Raw genomic sequence first — 15,745 nt, forward strand, 5'->3', positions numbered from 1 at the left:
TACAAGAAAAAGACATTTATTTTATTTTGCATATTTTAATACCATAATGCAGTAACCTCAGTACAGTGCAGTGATTCAGTGGACATCATGTTAATAGTGGAAGCTGGATAAAGTGCCTTTGGGGTTAGAAGAATCATGTAAACGTTGACATTCAGTAGAGCGAGAAGCTTCTATCAACATGACTAGTGCATTATCATTAGTGCATAGTTTTAACAGTAAAATAAGGCTCTTCTTCATACCAGAGATATCTCCAGAGGACAGGAAGCTAACAGTAGGACATACAGCAATTTAGTCTGACATGTTGGCAACATTCAACACTGCTGGAAAGATTTATATGCTCGACAGGAAAACAGTCATAACAAATATACAAAAGAGGTTGTTTCAGCGTCGCACATGTACATACTGAGGCAAAATATTACTGAATAGGTAGAAAAATGTTTATCATTTAATATTTTTTTCATAATGTTTGATTGCAAGATAACATGACCCCTCAACTGAAAGGCTGAAACAGCAGCAGTTTTCCAAAATATATTTCAACTCTAATCATTTTTTGCCAGTATATTAAACTTGAACCTGGTAAACTTAACCTTCAACACTGGGAATAAAGTGTCAGCTGTTCATCCACCTAGACAGTTTTCTTCATAGAGTTCATGGACATGAGGATGGTCGGTGACTCTTCCATGACACGCACGAGCAGGTTGTCGATATACTGCTCCAGCTCACATATCTTTTTATCTCTCTCTGACAGCTGGTTGTCCTGCTTGAGCACCAGAGAGATGAGCTCCTCCCGCGTCAGCTGGGAGTACGGCCCTTTCAGCTCAGTGTCATTTGCCTGTGGGAAAACAGAAAACATGGAGAATATGTACGTCTATATCAAAAACAAGTAGGACACGAATTTATGTTGATTCCAAAAAAAAAAGCAGCAGAAGCTCCTCTCTCACACAGAAAACACTTCTCCTGAAACGCCCCCTCAGTAGCCCCGCCTTTAATTCCATTACATCACACTATGTCAATCTTGTCAGACATTTGTATAATTCATGCCTATATCCAGGGCTAGAAGCGAAGCTATCAAGAAGCTGAAACATGACAAAGCCAACCAGAGACACGGGGAGCAGAGTTGGTTCAGGCTTGTGAGAGCTGACCAATCAGAGCAGACTGTATGTAGGGGGTTGCCTTAAAGAGACAGGAGCTAAAACAGAGCGTTCCAGACAGAGGGGGGATACAGAGCTGCAGCACGGGGCAGTATGAGGTAACTGAAGTGTTTTTTGAGCATTTAAGCTTGTAAACTGATTCCAGGAGTGACCCAAACTAAAAGTATTACAAAATTAGTAAAAATTTGTAAATTAACATTATGTGTCCTCCTTTAAAAACCACAACATTTTTGAATAAAGAAGAAAGGAGATATACCTTTGTTTTGTCTTGAACTTCACTGTGGATTCCTGTGGATTTGTTATCTATTTCCCCTTGAGCAACAGAGACAGGCTGCTGTCCCAGAGGATTAAGGGGTTTTACAGGCTGAAGTCTGCAATGACAACAAAAAGACAGAAAGACTTAAGCACACTCCTGATGAGACTGAAATGAAATGGAGTATTGATTCAGTGAGAGATGTTCAGTGTATCATTTTATGAAAAAAGATCACAGAGGAACCTAGTTATTCATCGCTTTTCAAAGAGAATACAGTAGTTTGTGTTAACACTGTGAGCTCCTTCATCCACGTCAACCTTATCAGATACAACACAGTTAAAAGTACAAGTGTAGATGAAGGAGTTAAACGATGAAAGACAAATCATGATTAATCACAGAAGAATCTACATTAGCGCTTTGCAGCGCAATGGATATGAGGAACTAGTGGTGTTTGATCTAAAATGTATGAAGACATGGATTAGCGAAAAATGAATATTCTGTTGAGGAACTGATCTGTCTCACCTGCGTGAGGTCACAGGAGGCGCCTCCTGCGCAACAGTCATTGCAGGCTGGGACTCTTGTACTGGAGCCTCCTCAGGGTGCAGTGGGTGGGTTAGATTATCGTCCTGTGTGGTCACACCTGTATCATGGCCTCCTTCCGTGTTTTGACTGATCAAGGTGCTCGACGTGGCGGCTGTGGTTGCAGGAAGCAGGGGAGCACGCGCCTTCTTCGAGGACTTGATTTTTGCTTGAGAGGTGGCATCTCCGTCAGCAGCTTGTGACACAGCTGGAGGCCCTTGTATTGAACCAGCGGTATCTTGGGCTGTGGGCTCATTTTCATCCTCATCATCTTCAAATGGATTTAAGCTATAAGCAATCGGCTCAAGCTTGGCCTCGGAGCTACTTTTATTGGCAATCTTGCCATCAGAAGACAAGGCTTTCTTGGGTTCAGCTGGCGCAGATGGTGCAGGGCGTTTACCTTTACTTTGCGCCAAGCTCTGGGGGTTCTTTGCGTCCGTGGGAGACCGACTCAGAGGAGCGATCATGTGCACCGAGCGCTGAGGGGGGACGCTGATGGTTTTGTCGTCTTTGTCTTTGCTCTGCTTGTTAACTTGTACCAGATGTAGAGTAGATCCATCCTGCTCCCTCTGACTCTGTCTCTCTGCTTGATTTCTTCCTGGAGGCAGAGGAGCCGGTCGTTTCTCCCGTTGACTGCCCATAAGATCCTTTTCATCAGTGGAAGAAGTCTTGCTTCCCGCCAGTGACACAGCAGGTTGACTCCTGGAGGAGAGACACAGACTGCATGAAATTCAAGCAGATGGAAGCATTTAATTGAAAGGAGTCTCACAGGGAAGACAATAAACTCTAATGTGCTAGCAGATACAAGGAGACATTCACTAGCCTTGAATAATCATCTGAATCAAGTCATCAAGGATGTTGAAAAGACAATTAAAGACTAACATTTTGTTTTGCGATATAGAGGGAACACATTTTTCCTTTTCTCAAATTTGAAAAAGTCAAAACTGTCTAATTAGAATAAAAAGGAGAATCTTTTAATATGCCAAGAAACTCTCATCCTGAGATCACTGTGGAAAATAAAAATCCACCTTCACTGTCGCTCTGAGTGATTACCCATTCTACAGAGTCTGTTTATACGACACCTGATGTGATGACGTAAGACTGCACAATGAGCCCACAATCTCAGCTGACACACGAAACATATCCTTGCTCACAGATACGCATCATTCTGCACGCTCTGAACAACTCTAAACACGCGCGCACACACACACGCAATTTTCATGATGGTGTCAGCTTTAAGTTGCATTTAAAAAAATTGGAGTGCTGTGAAGTGCTACTGCCGTGACTGACTGGAAAATTGAAGATAAAATACGTTCAGATAACATTTTCTGCGCATGTAAATGAGTCTGATGAAGATGATATAATCTCAGACATTCAAATCTAGTTTCACGACTTTGCCTTTCTCTTCCTGGTCCTGTTAGCTACCAATAACAAAAGGCAGGTTAAGGAGTTGATCTGTTATAGCCAACTATTATACAGAGACTTTTTGAAGTCTGTTTTTTCATGCTGTAGTTCTCTTGGCTCTTTAGATTTGTTTCACCAAATCCTGACTGAAATGTCTCAAAGAATCTGGTGATGAATGGAAGTCTGACATTCATGGTGCCAGGAAGATACTTTGTGACCCTCTGACTGTTCTTGTCGTGCCAAACCAAGGTTCTCGTATGTGGTTTTGAGTAAAATATCAGGTAGATAGCCATGAAGACATTTTAATGGTTTAATTACTTTGCTGATCCCTTCATTGAATCAACTTGTTGGACAATTTTTTTTTTTTTTTACCAGATACCTGAAAATCCAACAATACTCCCTTTGTTGCCTAGTGCCAATTTGTTAATCTTAGTATGCCAACTTTTGTTTGCAATAAGATGGTGGACCTTATACCTGCAGCATTTGCATTTTAGCCTGGTCATTGTAAGCATGTTAGCATGCTGACATTAGCATTTAGCTCAAAGCATCATGCCTAACTGACCTCAAAGAGTCACTTTAGGCTGCAGGCTCCCTGTCTTGTCCTTTTTTTTGACACATGAAAAAAATGTGCAGTTTGACATAAGCTTTGCCTAAACAAACTTAATAAATTAAATAAAAGTTATTTTAAAAAGTCTTCGTTTTCATGAGTAAATAATCTGAATGAACAAACTGACGTTAAAAGGACAACAGCATTTCAAACTGTTTTACTTTGTTTTATATGTGGCCGACCCTGCCATCTTTATAGCTTCAAACAGTGTTCTGGGGATCTTATTTTCCTCTGAGAACAGCTTGTTTATTCAGATATCTTCCTGAGTTTGTATTATATTATATTATAGAACCCTGATGAAGGTAAAAAAGCCAAAAAGTATTCGTGAAGAGGAATTCGACTTTAATCTAAAATTCAATTTGGATGGTGTTGACTATGCACACAATAATAACAGTTCTTTTGGAATGAAATGGTCTGTATGCATCAGTGTTTGTGCTCCAACCTTTGTTGGCCCGTCGACACCGTGGTGCTGTCAGGTGAGTTGGGATTCTCATCAAAAGGATTATTTGAAAAGTCTTCATCAAAAGGATTTGTAGAACGGACTTCTGCAGAGCTCCCCACTTTGGATTTCGACCCTGCAACTTCCTGTTTTGTTTTATTTTCCCTCTTCTTCTGTTCTTCAGCATTTCTTATAACTTTTTCCAGCTTCCTGGCTCTCTCCTCTTCCTCCATTTTAATTTTATTTTCTTCCACTTCTCTGCTCCTCCTTTTATTCTCCATCGAAGTATTTTCCTGCTCTTCCTGTCTAATTCTTTCCTCTTCTTCTCTTCTTTTCCCCTCTTCCTCCTGGTGTCGCTTCGCCTCCCCTTTCCTAATCCGTTCCTCTTCCTCCCTTTGCTTTTTTTCCTCTTCCTTAATCTTTCTTTGTTGCTCTTCCATTATCCTCTTCTCCTCTGCCAACTTCTCCCGCGCTTCTTCTTGCCTCCTCTCCTCTTCCTCTGCCTTTACTCTTTCCTCTTCCTCCTTTCTAATTTTCTCCTCTGCCTCAATCCTTTTCCTTTCTTCTTCCTCTAGTTTAATCTTTTTCTCTACCAATCTCTTATATTCTTCCTTTTCCCTCCTAGCCTTTTCCTCCTCCTCTTTCTTAATCCTTTCCTCCTCCTTTCGCTTCCTTTCTTCTTCCTCTAGCCTTCTCTTTTCCTCACGTTCCTCTTCTAGTTTTCTCACCAGCTCCTCTTCCTCTCGTCTCCTTCTCTCTTCCTCCTCCTTCCTTTTCTCCTCTTCCTCCTTTCTAACTTCCTCTTCTTCAATCCTTCTTCTTTCTTCTTCCTCAAGTCTCTTCCTGTCCTCTGCCAATTTATCCTCTTCCTCTTGTCTCTTCCTCTCCTCTTCCATGCCAATCCTTTCCTCTTCCTCCCTTTGCCTTCTTTCTTGTTCCTTTAGTCTCCTCTTCTGCTCTACCAGTTTACGCTCTTCTTCTTGTCTCTTAGCACTCTCCTCTTCCTCTCGTCTCCGTTGTTCTTGAGCCATTTCCTCCTCCATCCTAATCCTCTCCTCTTCCTCAATTCTCTTTCTTTCCTGTTCCTCCAGCCTCCTTACTTCCTCTTCTTCAATCTTTCTCCTTTCTTCTTCCTCCAGTCTCATCCTTTCCTCTGCTAATTTACGCTCTTCCTCTTGTCTCCTCCTTTCTTCCTTAGCCCTTTCCTCCGCCATCCTAATCCTCTCCTCTTCCTCGCTTTGCCTTTTTTCCTCTTCCTTAATCCTCCTTCTTCTTTCTTCCTCTTCTTCTTCCTCTAGTCTCCTCTTCTCCTCTGCTAATCGTTCACGCTCTTCTTCTCTCCTAGCCCTTTCCTCTTCCTCTCGTCTACTCCTCTCTTCTTCCTCCTTTCTTAGTTTCTCCTCCTCATTCCTTCTCCTCTCTTCTTCCTCCAGTCTCTGCTTTTCCTCTGCCAACCTTTGCTCCTCTTCTTGTCTCCTCATTTCTTCCTGTGCCTTTTCTTCCTCAATCCTAATCCTCTCTTCTTCCTCTTTTTGCCTTTTTTCCTCTTCCTCGACTCTCCTTCGTTCTTGTCTCCTCTTCTCCTCAGCCAACCTCTCAGCATCTTCTTCTTCTTGTCTCATCCTCTCCTCCTCCTCTTCTTCCAATGTAATCCTTTCCTCTTCCACATCCTCTTTTATATTTTCGACTTCCGCCATCTCTTCCTCCTCCTCTGTCCAGGGCGAGTACTGCCTTACTCCTCTGAGCGAATCAACAGATGGAGGAGAGCTGTCGGGGACGTCTTCCATGGATCCGTGTCCTGAGCTGGCCAGACTGAAGTTCGAGCCGATGCGAGAGGTCCGGGCCGGCGGCTCTTCACAGTATACATGACTGCCATTGATGCAAAGGTTACTCTGTTCTGTAGCACCGTGTTTTTGGAGGCCGGAGGAGGAATCCTTGTTGTCTGAGCTGCCTGAGCGTTTGTGTATCTTGAATTTGAACTTCTTTTTACCTGGAAGGACATGAGAAAATTAACATGCATGTGATAAACACAGACGACAAGAAAGAGAGAATGAATGAAATTGCTCCTAACCTTCAGAGGGATCCACATTCAGACCGGACGACTGGCTGCCGCTCAGCGGGGAGTTCTTCCCAGGCAGGACAGACATGGACTGAGACATATTCTTCTGCAGATTAGACTTGGGAGAAAACAAAGACTTCATCTTGTGCTTCTTCTTTTTCTCGTCCTTTCCTGCAGCCGCCTCAGCGTCCCCGTTCCCCTCCTCCTCACTGTCGGTCAGAACCTGAGTGAAGGATGGAACTATGGTCGACACAGTGTCCGATTCTTTTTTCTTGCCACGGACTTTGTCCTTCAACTTGCCCAGGCGGGATCTGGATTTGCCGGCAGCAGAGAGGTCAAACATGCTGGCGGTCATGTTGTTTCTCATGAACTGGATGTCGACGAGCACCTCCCCTCTGTCTTTGTCCGCCTTGCCGGTCTTGTCCAGCAGCTTAAACCACCTGTCAAAGAGAGGCATCTTATTAGAATAACAATTTTCATACAAAATCCTAAAATATCTGATTAATCTCGAAGGTTAAAAACATTCTGAGATCTGCATTAGATAGTTCTGAACACTAGGGGGCAGTGGAAAATTACAGCCATTAAGTTAGACCCAATTTACAGGGTCGACATTCATTTGGAGTTTCATTTGGAAGCAAATGCAAGTCCAATATTTACTTTGCTTTAAGCTTCGTTTAGCTTCCTTTTTTTCTTCTCACCATTCACACACCATTTGCAGTAACAAGGTGTCACCCACAAAAGACTTCTATTATTGGAGCATCATTCCCCTTCAGGCAGTCATTCATCATAATGTCGTCTACCGAGTGGTTAAAGGAATCACAGACACAAAGACTGAGATTCATGTACAGCGCGTTGACGTTTAGTCCTCGTCAGCATCTTTGCGGAAATTATGATCCATCCAACTGGAAGGGCGACTCAGAAGTGACTTGAATGTTTTTGGAAAGTCTGCGAGGCTCTAAGAGCAAAGAGGAAGCACACCATGAAGGAAAGTTTGTCTTGTTTTTTTTTTCAAAAAAGAAAAGGAAAAAGAAAAAATACTGCCCTGTCTGTGGCAACCTGGAGTTTATGAATGCTTGCACTGTCTCTGTAATTGTTGCATCAATATTTGACAGCCTGTATGAATGTTGTTCCTTTTCCATCTCACGTCTCACATGAAAAAATCTTAATAAAAAATGAACTGCTTGAGGATCAGACCTGTTCCTGTTACAGCGACCTGGTGCCCTGGAGACGTGCGTCAAACTCAGCTGTACTGCATATTTCCCAGACATCTGACCCTGCAGACAGTCAACTGACCGGTCTGCTCCCTGAAGGGAGAAGGTTTTATCTTAAGAGATTAGTTCCTGAACCTCACAAAAGTTACCAATCTGCTAATAACCTCATCTTCACCCTTTAAAACGTACTGTATGTGCCAGAGAGGAAGAGTGAATGCCAATAAACTACCAAGCAGGGTCCTTGTCCTTGGTTTAACCACCACGTTTAGATACAACTGGGACAATTGGCTACAACCTCAAACTAGAAAGTTAAAATGCCCTAACAAGAGACGTCCACTGAGAGCAGGCTTTGTCATCTTTGCACTGCTTCTGCACCTGTGTCACGGTCCAACACTGACAGAAGCGTCCTCGAATAAGCAGAATAAACTTAAAACAGAAGAATGAAAAAGAAGCAGTCAGCATAAAAAGTGCCTATCAGGCAGAAAATCTGAGGTCAGCCCACCACTGAACAAACAACTGCAACTGAAATCTGAATTCCTGGGGAAATGAGGAAATGAGGAAGGGGCCAAGTGTGCATTTTTTGTGTGTGTGAGTAAGTGTGTGTGTGCTCGTGGGCATGCCTGTGTATGTAAAAAGGAAGAAACAACTGTGTTGAGGCTTCATAATTCTGTTCTTGCATTATGAAACAAGAAAAACAGAAAAAATATATCCCGTTTCGTATTCATGTGCCATGAACTGCATTTTTTAACTCTTATTTTACATAACAACTCCTCCTGAGGCGCCACTGATGCATACTCCGCTGAAGACAGCGCCTTCCTCTCAGTGGTACCGAATAAGATACATCGTTGAGAGTCCTCCTCCTCCCTCAGGAATGCTTCAGATGTGGCAGAAACAAATTAAGGAGGAAAAGGCCTTTTCCTGGATTTGCAAAAATGGATGAGACTGTTGTCAGAGCTCCCCTGCCTCCTGCTGCTGTTGAGTAATGGGATGTGATTTGCAAATTTCAGGCTCTGAGATTAGAAATGTTCCACTGTGAGACTTTGTCATGATTTGCCCAATGAACGACAACACTGCTAGACAGATCATACATTTATTTATCATGCAAAATAAAAAAAAAGGAGACCTAAATTCATTTTTCAGTGTTCATGGAAATGTAAACATGTCAACTTGGCAAACTCCCAAACCATTTGACAATCATAGTTTTAGGCTATAAAGCTTTGTAGATCAGGGAGGAACTGCAGAGTCTGACATTAACTCTCAGGTTTATGACCAGTCTCTGATATAAACAGTCATGAAATATACTTTTATACTGGGAATAGTCAACTTTTTGCTTTAAGAAGGTGCAACATGTAAGGATTGACCACCTGTCAAATTAAAAAGTAATGGGCAACATAGAGCAGCCACTAACTGCTGGTAACTGTAGCTACTGTTAGATAGTTACCTCAGTTAGCCGTGCAGCTAGCATACCAGGCTAGCAGAACTTGGGGGACGTTGGCATTTACACCGCTAGCATAGGATATTTGACCCTGTACAAGTCAGGGCTAGCTAGTTAGCATGCTAACTTCAGTATATAGCTTTGAAACATAATCCATAGACATAAATGTCATAATGTTTCATTTGTACCGTTTTCGACCAAAATTCTTACATTGCACCTTTAACTTAGCACTTTGAAGTGAATGTCGATTGCATAATGTAACGGCTAGAGAATAATGGCAGCATCGGTGTCTGGATAGGTTCACTATAAACTTCCTTTAAGAATGCAAGATTGTCAGCCACTGTGTATGAAAAGGAACATGTTCTATGCACATTCACATCTCCATTAAGACTAAATGAATGCATAAACTTGTCCTGTTGTGTTGGTAGTTGCTACTCTGAGGAAAACGGGACGCAATGTTGTCTTTGAGACAGCGGTGTCAACAATAATACCACATGGAAACATGGGAGCATACGTGTATGTTACTGCTGTTGTCATAACTCCAGTCCTTCCTTGTGTTTCTAGTATTTTTACCCCCCTGTCCATGGTGTTTCTGTCATCGCTTCTGTCCTCTCTGTGTTTGTTGGTGAGTGCATGGGCTATTTCAACCCTGGTCATTCAGCCAGTCTTTGTCAGTTTGGTATGATGCTCTCACAGCTTACTCGAAATTGTCCAAATTATTAAAATATGTATTCTTGTCTGTCAGGGTCATGGACACTTGTTTCTGCACTATGTACCCTCAGTGAGAGGGTAGGATCACAGCATTACATATATGTTTACTTCAAGATACAAGTTTTCAACACTGTGATGACATAATTGGGTTTGTTTGTAGTTAGCACCTACATCACACCTGACAAATTGTTACACACATGGGATTTGTGCTTACGACAGTGTGACAGTGCACTCAGAAACTGTGGGGGGCGCCAGATCGTACAAAATGCCAATTTCTACATAATGTCGCTTTAAGAATGTGTTACTTTGGCTCTGATGCAGCATACAATCTTCAAAGTAACTAAAGATATCAAATAAATTTAGAGGAGTAAAAATTATTTGTCTCCAAAATGTTTAAAAGGAGGCAGAAAATCGAAATACTCATGTCAACTACAGTTACCTTAACTACTATAGAATAAAGATACTAATAACGCTGTATGTTATATGGTATACACTGCAGTACAATCACAGCCCTGACGTTAAAGTAGCCTCCTTGATTCTCTGATGCATTTCTCTAACACTGAATCATGCCGCTGACGGATATGCGCATGGGCAAGTACAAAAAGAGAAGAAGTAAGTTAATTCGGTTTAAACAGAAGGGAAGTTGTGAAAGTGTTTGGGCGTTATCTGGTTGAGGTAGTAAGCAGTGTGCAGCAGGAGGTGTTAAAAATGCCGTTCACTGAACAATGGCTGCAGGGTGATGTCGATGCCCTTAAACCCAGTAATCTCACACTCCTGTGAAGAGAAGAAAGAGTTCTGCTCTGCTGTACAGACAGAACCCAAAGAGGATAACACATGACTCAACATTTTGTACATTTATTGTACTTCACACACACACACAGACACACACACAGACACACAGACACACACACTTCCATGTGGAGCCTGAGCGACTGATAAGACAATACCCAGAGCGGCTCTTATCACAGAACGCAGCTGTGTGAGTGGGAGAAGAGCTGAGTGAGTAAAACAACTCCACAGTGATAATGTCCAAGGACCAGAGCTGTCCAGGCTTTAGTCTTTCAGTCCATATCTGTGAGTCATAGAGCAGGAGTGAAACTGACAAGTAGTTACCTTTTCAAACAAGTCAGCATTTGAAGCACACGTCATTTTTAGCCCAAAATCAATCACAATAAACGCTAGTGTACACACAATGTCAAGATTCTGAACAGAAGCTTTTAAATGAGGCTTGCCTTACTGCATTTTTTAAATATCCTTACACGTCACAATATTCATTCAATTGACAGTTTTTCTATATCGGGGGTTCAAAGCACAGTTCAATCAAAAGGCTCAACACATCCTAAAACCTGAACAACAGTAAAGGTCATTTGCAAACAACTACCAAAATGACATTTATGACTGTTCTAAAACGACAAAATGTAAGTTGCTTATGCCTGACATTGCCTCACATACATGACGTAAATGAAGTACATTACATAGTTGTGAAACAGTCGCTGTTTGGTTACCAAATCTACAAAAAGATCATGGTTTGGGTTAAAATAAGTACTTCACAATAAGTACAAAGACATGGATTACATTACAAGTGCATTAAGAAACACAATGTTACTGTACATTAGACATGTGACGTTAGTTCAGTGTAAAACAGAAGTTAAGTTAGTTGACATAAGTCAACACTGGTGAAAGACTTGGTGAAAGGCCTCGGGCACCCAGTCTACCCAGGTTCACATGGACCACAAACAGCGCTCTTCTGGGTTAAAGTCCCGTGTTTCACCCATCCATCCATCCCAGCCTCTTTCCTATTAAAAAAGGATTATCACGCGACGCCCTTCTTTCCATTTCTGACTTCCTCATTTGCTCCCATCATAAATCACCTGGACCAGTAGAGGTCACTTTCAGAGTAAATACTGACAACAATCTAACAATCAGCCAGTGCTGTCGTTTCTCATTGGAGGACGAGCTGCTGGTAGAGCCACTGACGGAACGTGTGCTGTTTTGTTGACGGTCATGATTCAGCTTTTTGCTTGTAGCCACAACTTTTTCTAAACTCTAATAGAGCCAATGCGAACATTCTCTACGATAAATGTCTTTGAAACTAAGCGAAGAAGGGTCAATAAAGAACAATCATCTAATCATCACGTGACCAAAGGCTAATCGAGAACATAAAAAAAGATCAGATGTCTGAAAGTTAATATCATAAAAAGCAACTCAAGTCATATCTAGTCACTGTTAATTTCCACCTTAGCTGTGTTTAATTTAGACTGACAGAACACACAACGCACGTCAAGAACAAGAGCAAAAAAATCAGAATTCAGCAAACACCTTAAACAGTAGAGCTGCTGTTCTGACATGTTGTGGGACATGTTTGTCTTTTGGGGGGGTCAGTGCACTCACAGTGGTCTCGCTCTGAAAAACTGACCTTGCTAGACTGTCACTGTTGGCATCAGTGTTTGTTTTGCGTTGATAAAAAACAGTCAGGAATGTGAGGCTAAAGCTGGATTTAACCTCAGAGGCAAGGTGCATTCACACAGGACTGCTGAAAACAAGCCGAGTATTTACTCAACACCATCTGGAGCCTGTTGCCCTATTCCACAAAAAAAAAAAAAAAAGTGATGTTCATGGCATGGAGATCCTCATGAAATTCGATTCATTTATGCTTGCACATCATCTGATCCAATATCGGATTTTTCTGAATGCCAGAAAAAGCAGATGTGATCTCTGCAGAACCCCAAATATGCACGATTAAACATGCAGCACACAGCCAGGTGAAGTTCAGCCCAGCATGCTGAGAGTTGGGACACCGGCCAGGCCGAATGATATGAAAAGTTATTTGTGCCTGGATGCATTTTAATAACAGTTCATTTCATGCCCTCCAATTTCATCTGGAATGTATTTTTCACTGTGGTAGCCACAACAAACTCTCATATTGGCTCTTCGTAATAAAAGGTTTGCTATAATATAGATAAGACAGAAAATCTATATTGTTTTATAATGAAAAGAAAAACATGGGCGGTAATGAACCACAAAATCAAATCCAGCCTCGGCCTGGACAACATTACAATTACGGCAAAGACTGAAGACAACAAAGAGCAGACAAGCCCACAACAACAACACACAACCTTTGTCAAGGTGGAAGGAGGAAGGAGGAAGTGTGTGTGTGAGAGAGAGTGTGTGTGTGAAGAGTGCGTGTGGGTGTGAGAGTGCGTGTGAGAGTGCGTGTGGGTGTGAGAGTGCGTGTGTGTGAGAGTGCGTGTGTGTGTGAGAGTGCGTGTGTGTGTGTGTCCATGCGCTCTCAGACAAACAGGTTGGTATGCGGCCGCCTTTGTATAATACCGGTCACACGGCGTGGGGACTAAAATACTCAGAAACAGCTTAACACAACAAGTCATTTTTTGCAGACATGGCTGGTGGGTGTTGCATTTCCAATTCGACAGGTATCATGAATTAACAATGTTAAGAGAGCAGGATATTTTTCGCATAAAGAAGGTCTAATTATGATTATTGAGGCCATACAGGAGGACGAGCCAGGCCTGTGAAACCTGATCACTGTCATTATTAGAACAAACTCAGGAGAGAAGCCAATCGTCACCTCTTTTAATGCTTCAGCCTACTTTGCTTGGCGCCTGTGCAGCATAATAAGCAAGGAAGGTGAAGTTTTGGGTGGAATCCATCCGAGGCTGACGAGCTCAGTCAATGACAGAGAGTGAATCCCTTTGACTCGCGTCCTTCGCCCGAGTAAGTAATGCTGATTGGCATCCTCGAAGGCCGCTGCCGAGGGAACAAATCCCTTAAGCTGCACTGGAGCGAGTGGGCAACGTTCACAAGTCAAACCCACCAGAGCGGGCCTGTGCAGTGATGCGTGTGTGTGTGTGTGTGTGTGCGCCTGGAATACCTCACCTCACTGCGGAAAAAAAAGAGCAAATATCACACAGGGAAACTCGCAAAGAGCCTTTTCAAATTTTCAAATGAAAGGGAACGTATTCATAGGGCAACACTGATCCACAGTTTTCAAAGACGCTGCAAAATTTCTTAATATTACATTTCTTTTCAATAAAACATGGTGTGTACTTATTAGGGATTTGTTAGGGATTATGGAGTTTGGTCCTGCAAGACCACAAAGCTGCAGAGTGACTGACAGAAGCAGCCAGGGGTTGCTCCCTGTGGTGCAGACAGGAATCAAAGTGACTCAGTCTTCATTTTGCCTTCTTGATTTCCTCAAGAATTAGATATTGCACGTTAATGTTACATTTTCTAAGGAGCCGGAAAAAAACTACAAAACAAGACAGTGGTTGCTGGCTAGAGGCTCGAATTCCTTAAAGATCCACTTAAACGATACATCATGGCTTATCATCATCTTGTGTGTATATTTACAACATTAAATGGCAGCTCCTCCTTTAACCATTTGTGATGTCACAAACAATACTTGTAGGCCCGCCTCTTAAAAATCTGATCCGTCAGCGAGCACAGAGAAAATGTACACTTCAAAAAATGAATGTGAGTCCAACCTTTCAGCAGCAGTTATTTGACTGCACATCAAACTTTGGCAGATTGATGTCTTTTGAACCAAGCTCAGCGGTGCCTCCTTTAAATTAGAGTTAATGATGTTTGGCGGAGGCTTTCAGACCATTAGTCGATCGATTGATTAACTGACAAACTGATCAATGAATTGACATTTTCAAGTTTTGGACTGTTGCTCAAACAAGACAAGACTATTCTTAACTCTGAGATCCTGTGGAGGAGAGTCTGGCTACTTGCTGACAGAGAGCAAAACATTAGTTAAATGGGAAAAACAATCTGCAGTTTTACCATCAGGGAGGATATATTTTCACATGTTTTTTGTTTGGTGGTTGGTTTGTGAGCAGGATTACACACAAACTACTGAAGGGATTTCCATAAAACTCACACAGATGGTGGGTCTTGGCCTGGAATAGAGCTCATTAACTTTTGGTGCAGAATCAAAAATTATTTCTCACCTTAAACATTGCAAGATAGGGCTCTTTTATCTATGGGCTCTCTATCGGCTTTGGTACTGGATGAGGCTCGACTGATTTAAGGGGCACTGATGGGAGTAGGCAGAGGTGTGCGCTCTACTATGTTGACTCAAATGATAGACCCTCCTAGAGAGCTGCACCTATTAGCTGCTTAATCAATTAATCTATTGCATGAAACATTTGCTGGTTCCAGCCTCTTAAATGTGAGTATTTGCTGCTTTTTGTTCTCGTTTATGGCAGTAAATGAAGAATCATTGGGTTTTCGACTGTTGGTTGAACAAAAGAGGCAAACTGAAGATAACAATTTGAGCCCTGGGAAATTATTTGGACATATTACGCTGATGAATCATAATGAAAATAAACGGGTCGCAGCCCTGCCCCCTCTGACTCCCGGCGGTGTGCACCTACTCGGTCTTGTTGCGGGTCCTGTCCTCGCTGAGCTGCAGCAGGTTGATGACAGCCTGTCCCAGCAGCTTGTCTGGACCCACCAGGGCCCGGTGCAGGACTTGGACATGGAGCGTGGATCGCTCCGTGCCTCCTCCTCCACCTCGCTGCTGCTGCGGCAGGTCGAAAGTGGCCTCCTCCTTCCAGACCGGGGCCACGCTCTTCTCCGCCACCGAGGTCTGGTACTTCTCCTTGCCCACCTGCATGACCGCGTACGCATCGTTGGTGCCGCCTTTCCCCTTTATCCTGAGGCCTCTGGCTTGGAGCACCGTTACCTGGGCGCTCGCGGGACACCACAGCTGATCCGACAGGGACATGCTGACGCCACTTGTTGCTGGATTAACCCCGCGCACAAACTGAAAATCCAAAAGACAAACACAGCGGCGGTGCCTACCACCATGGGTCCACCGTGACACTGACCGGAGGGAGGGAAAAAGTTTTCCCGTGAGCTCGGTTCAAGTTGA

At 42.8% G+C, this 15,745-nt stretch overlaps 1 protein-coding gene across 1 annotated transcript; it reads right to left on the reverse strand.

Moving 5' to 3' along the window:
* Positions 1–15,745, reverse strand: rab11fip1b (RAB11 family interacting protein 1 (class I) b). The gene is made up of 6 exons (XM_030436493.1): positions 15,246–15,745; positions 6,505–6,932; positions 4,437–6,423; positions 1,927–2,685; positions 1,408–1,522; positions 1–832 (listed from the first exon to the last, which is right to left on the reverse strand). Exons 1-6 carry the CDS (start codon positions 15,596–15,598, stop codon positions 626–628), a joined length of 3,849 nt encoding a protein of 1,282 aa, XP_030292353.1. The 5' UTR covers positions 15,599–15,745; the 3' UTR covers positions 1–625.

This window comes from Sparus aurata, chromosome 12, assembly GCF_900880675.1.
Source record: "Sparus aurata chromosome 12, fSpaAur1.1, whole genome shotgun sequence".
Lineage (NCBI taxonomy): Eukaryota > Metazoa > Chordata > Actinopteri > Spariformes > Sparidae > Sparus > Sparus aurata.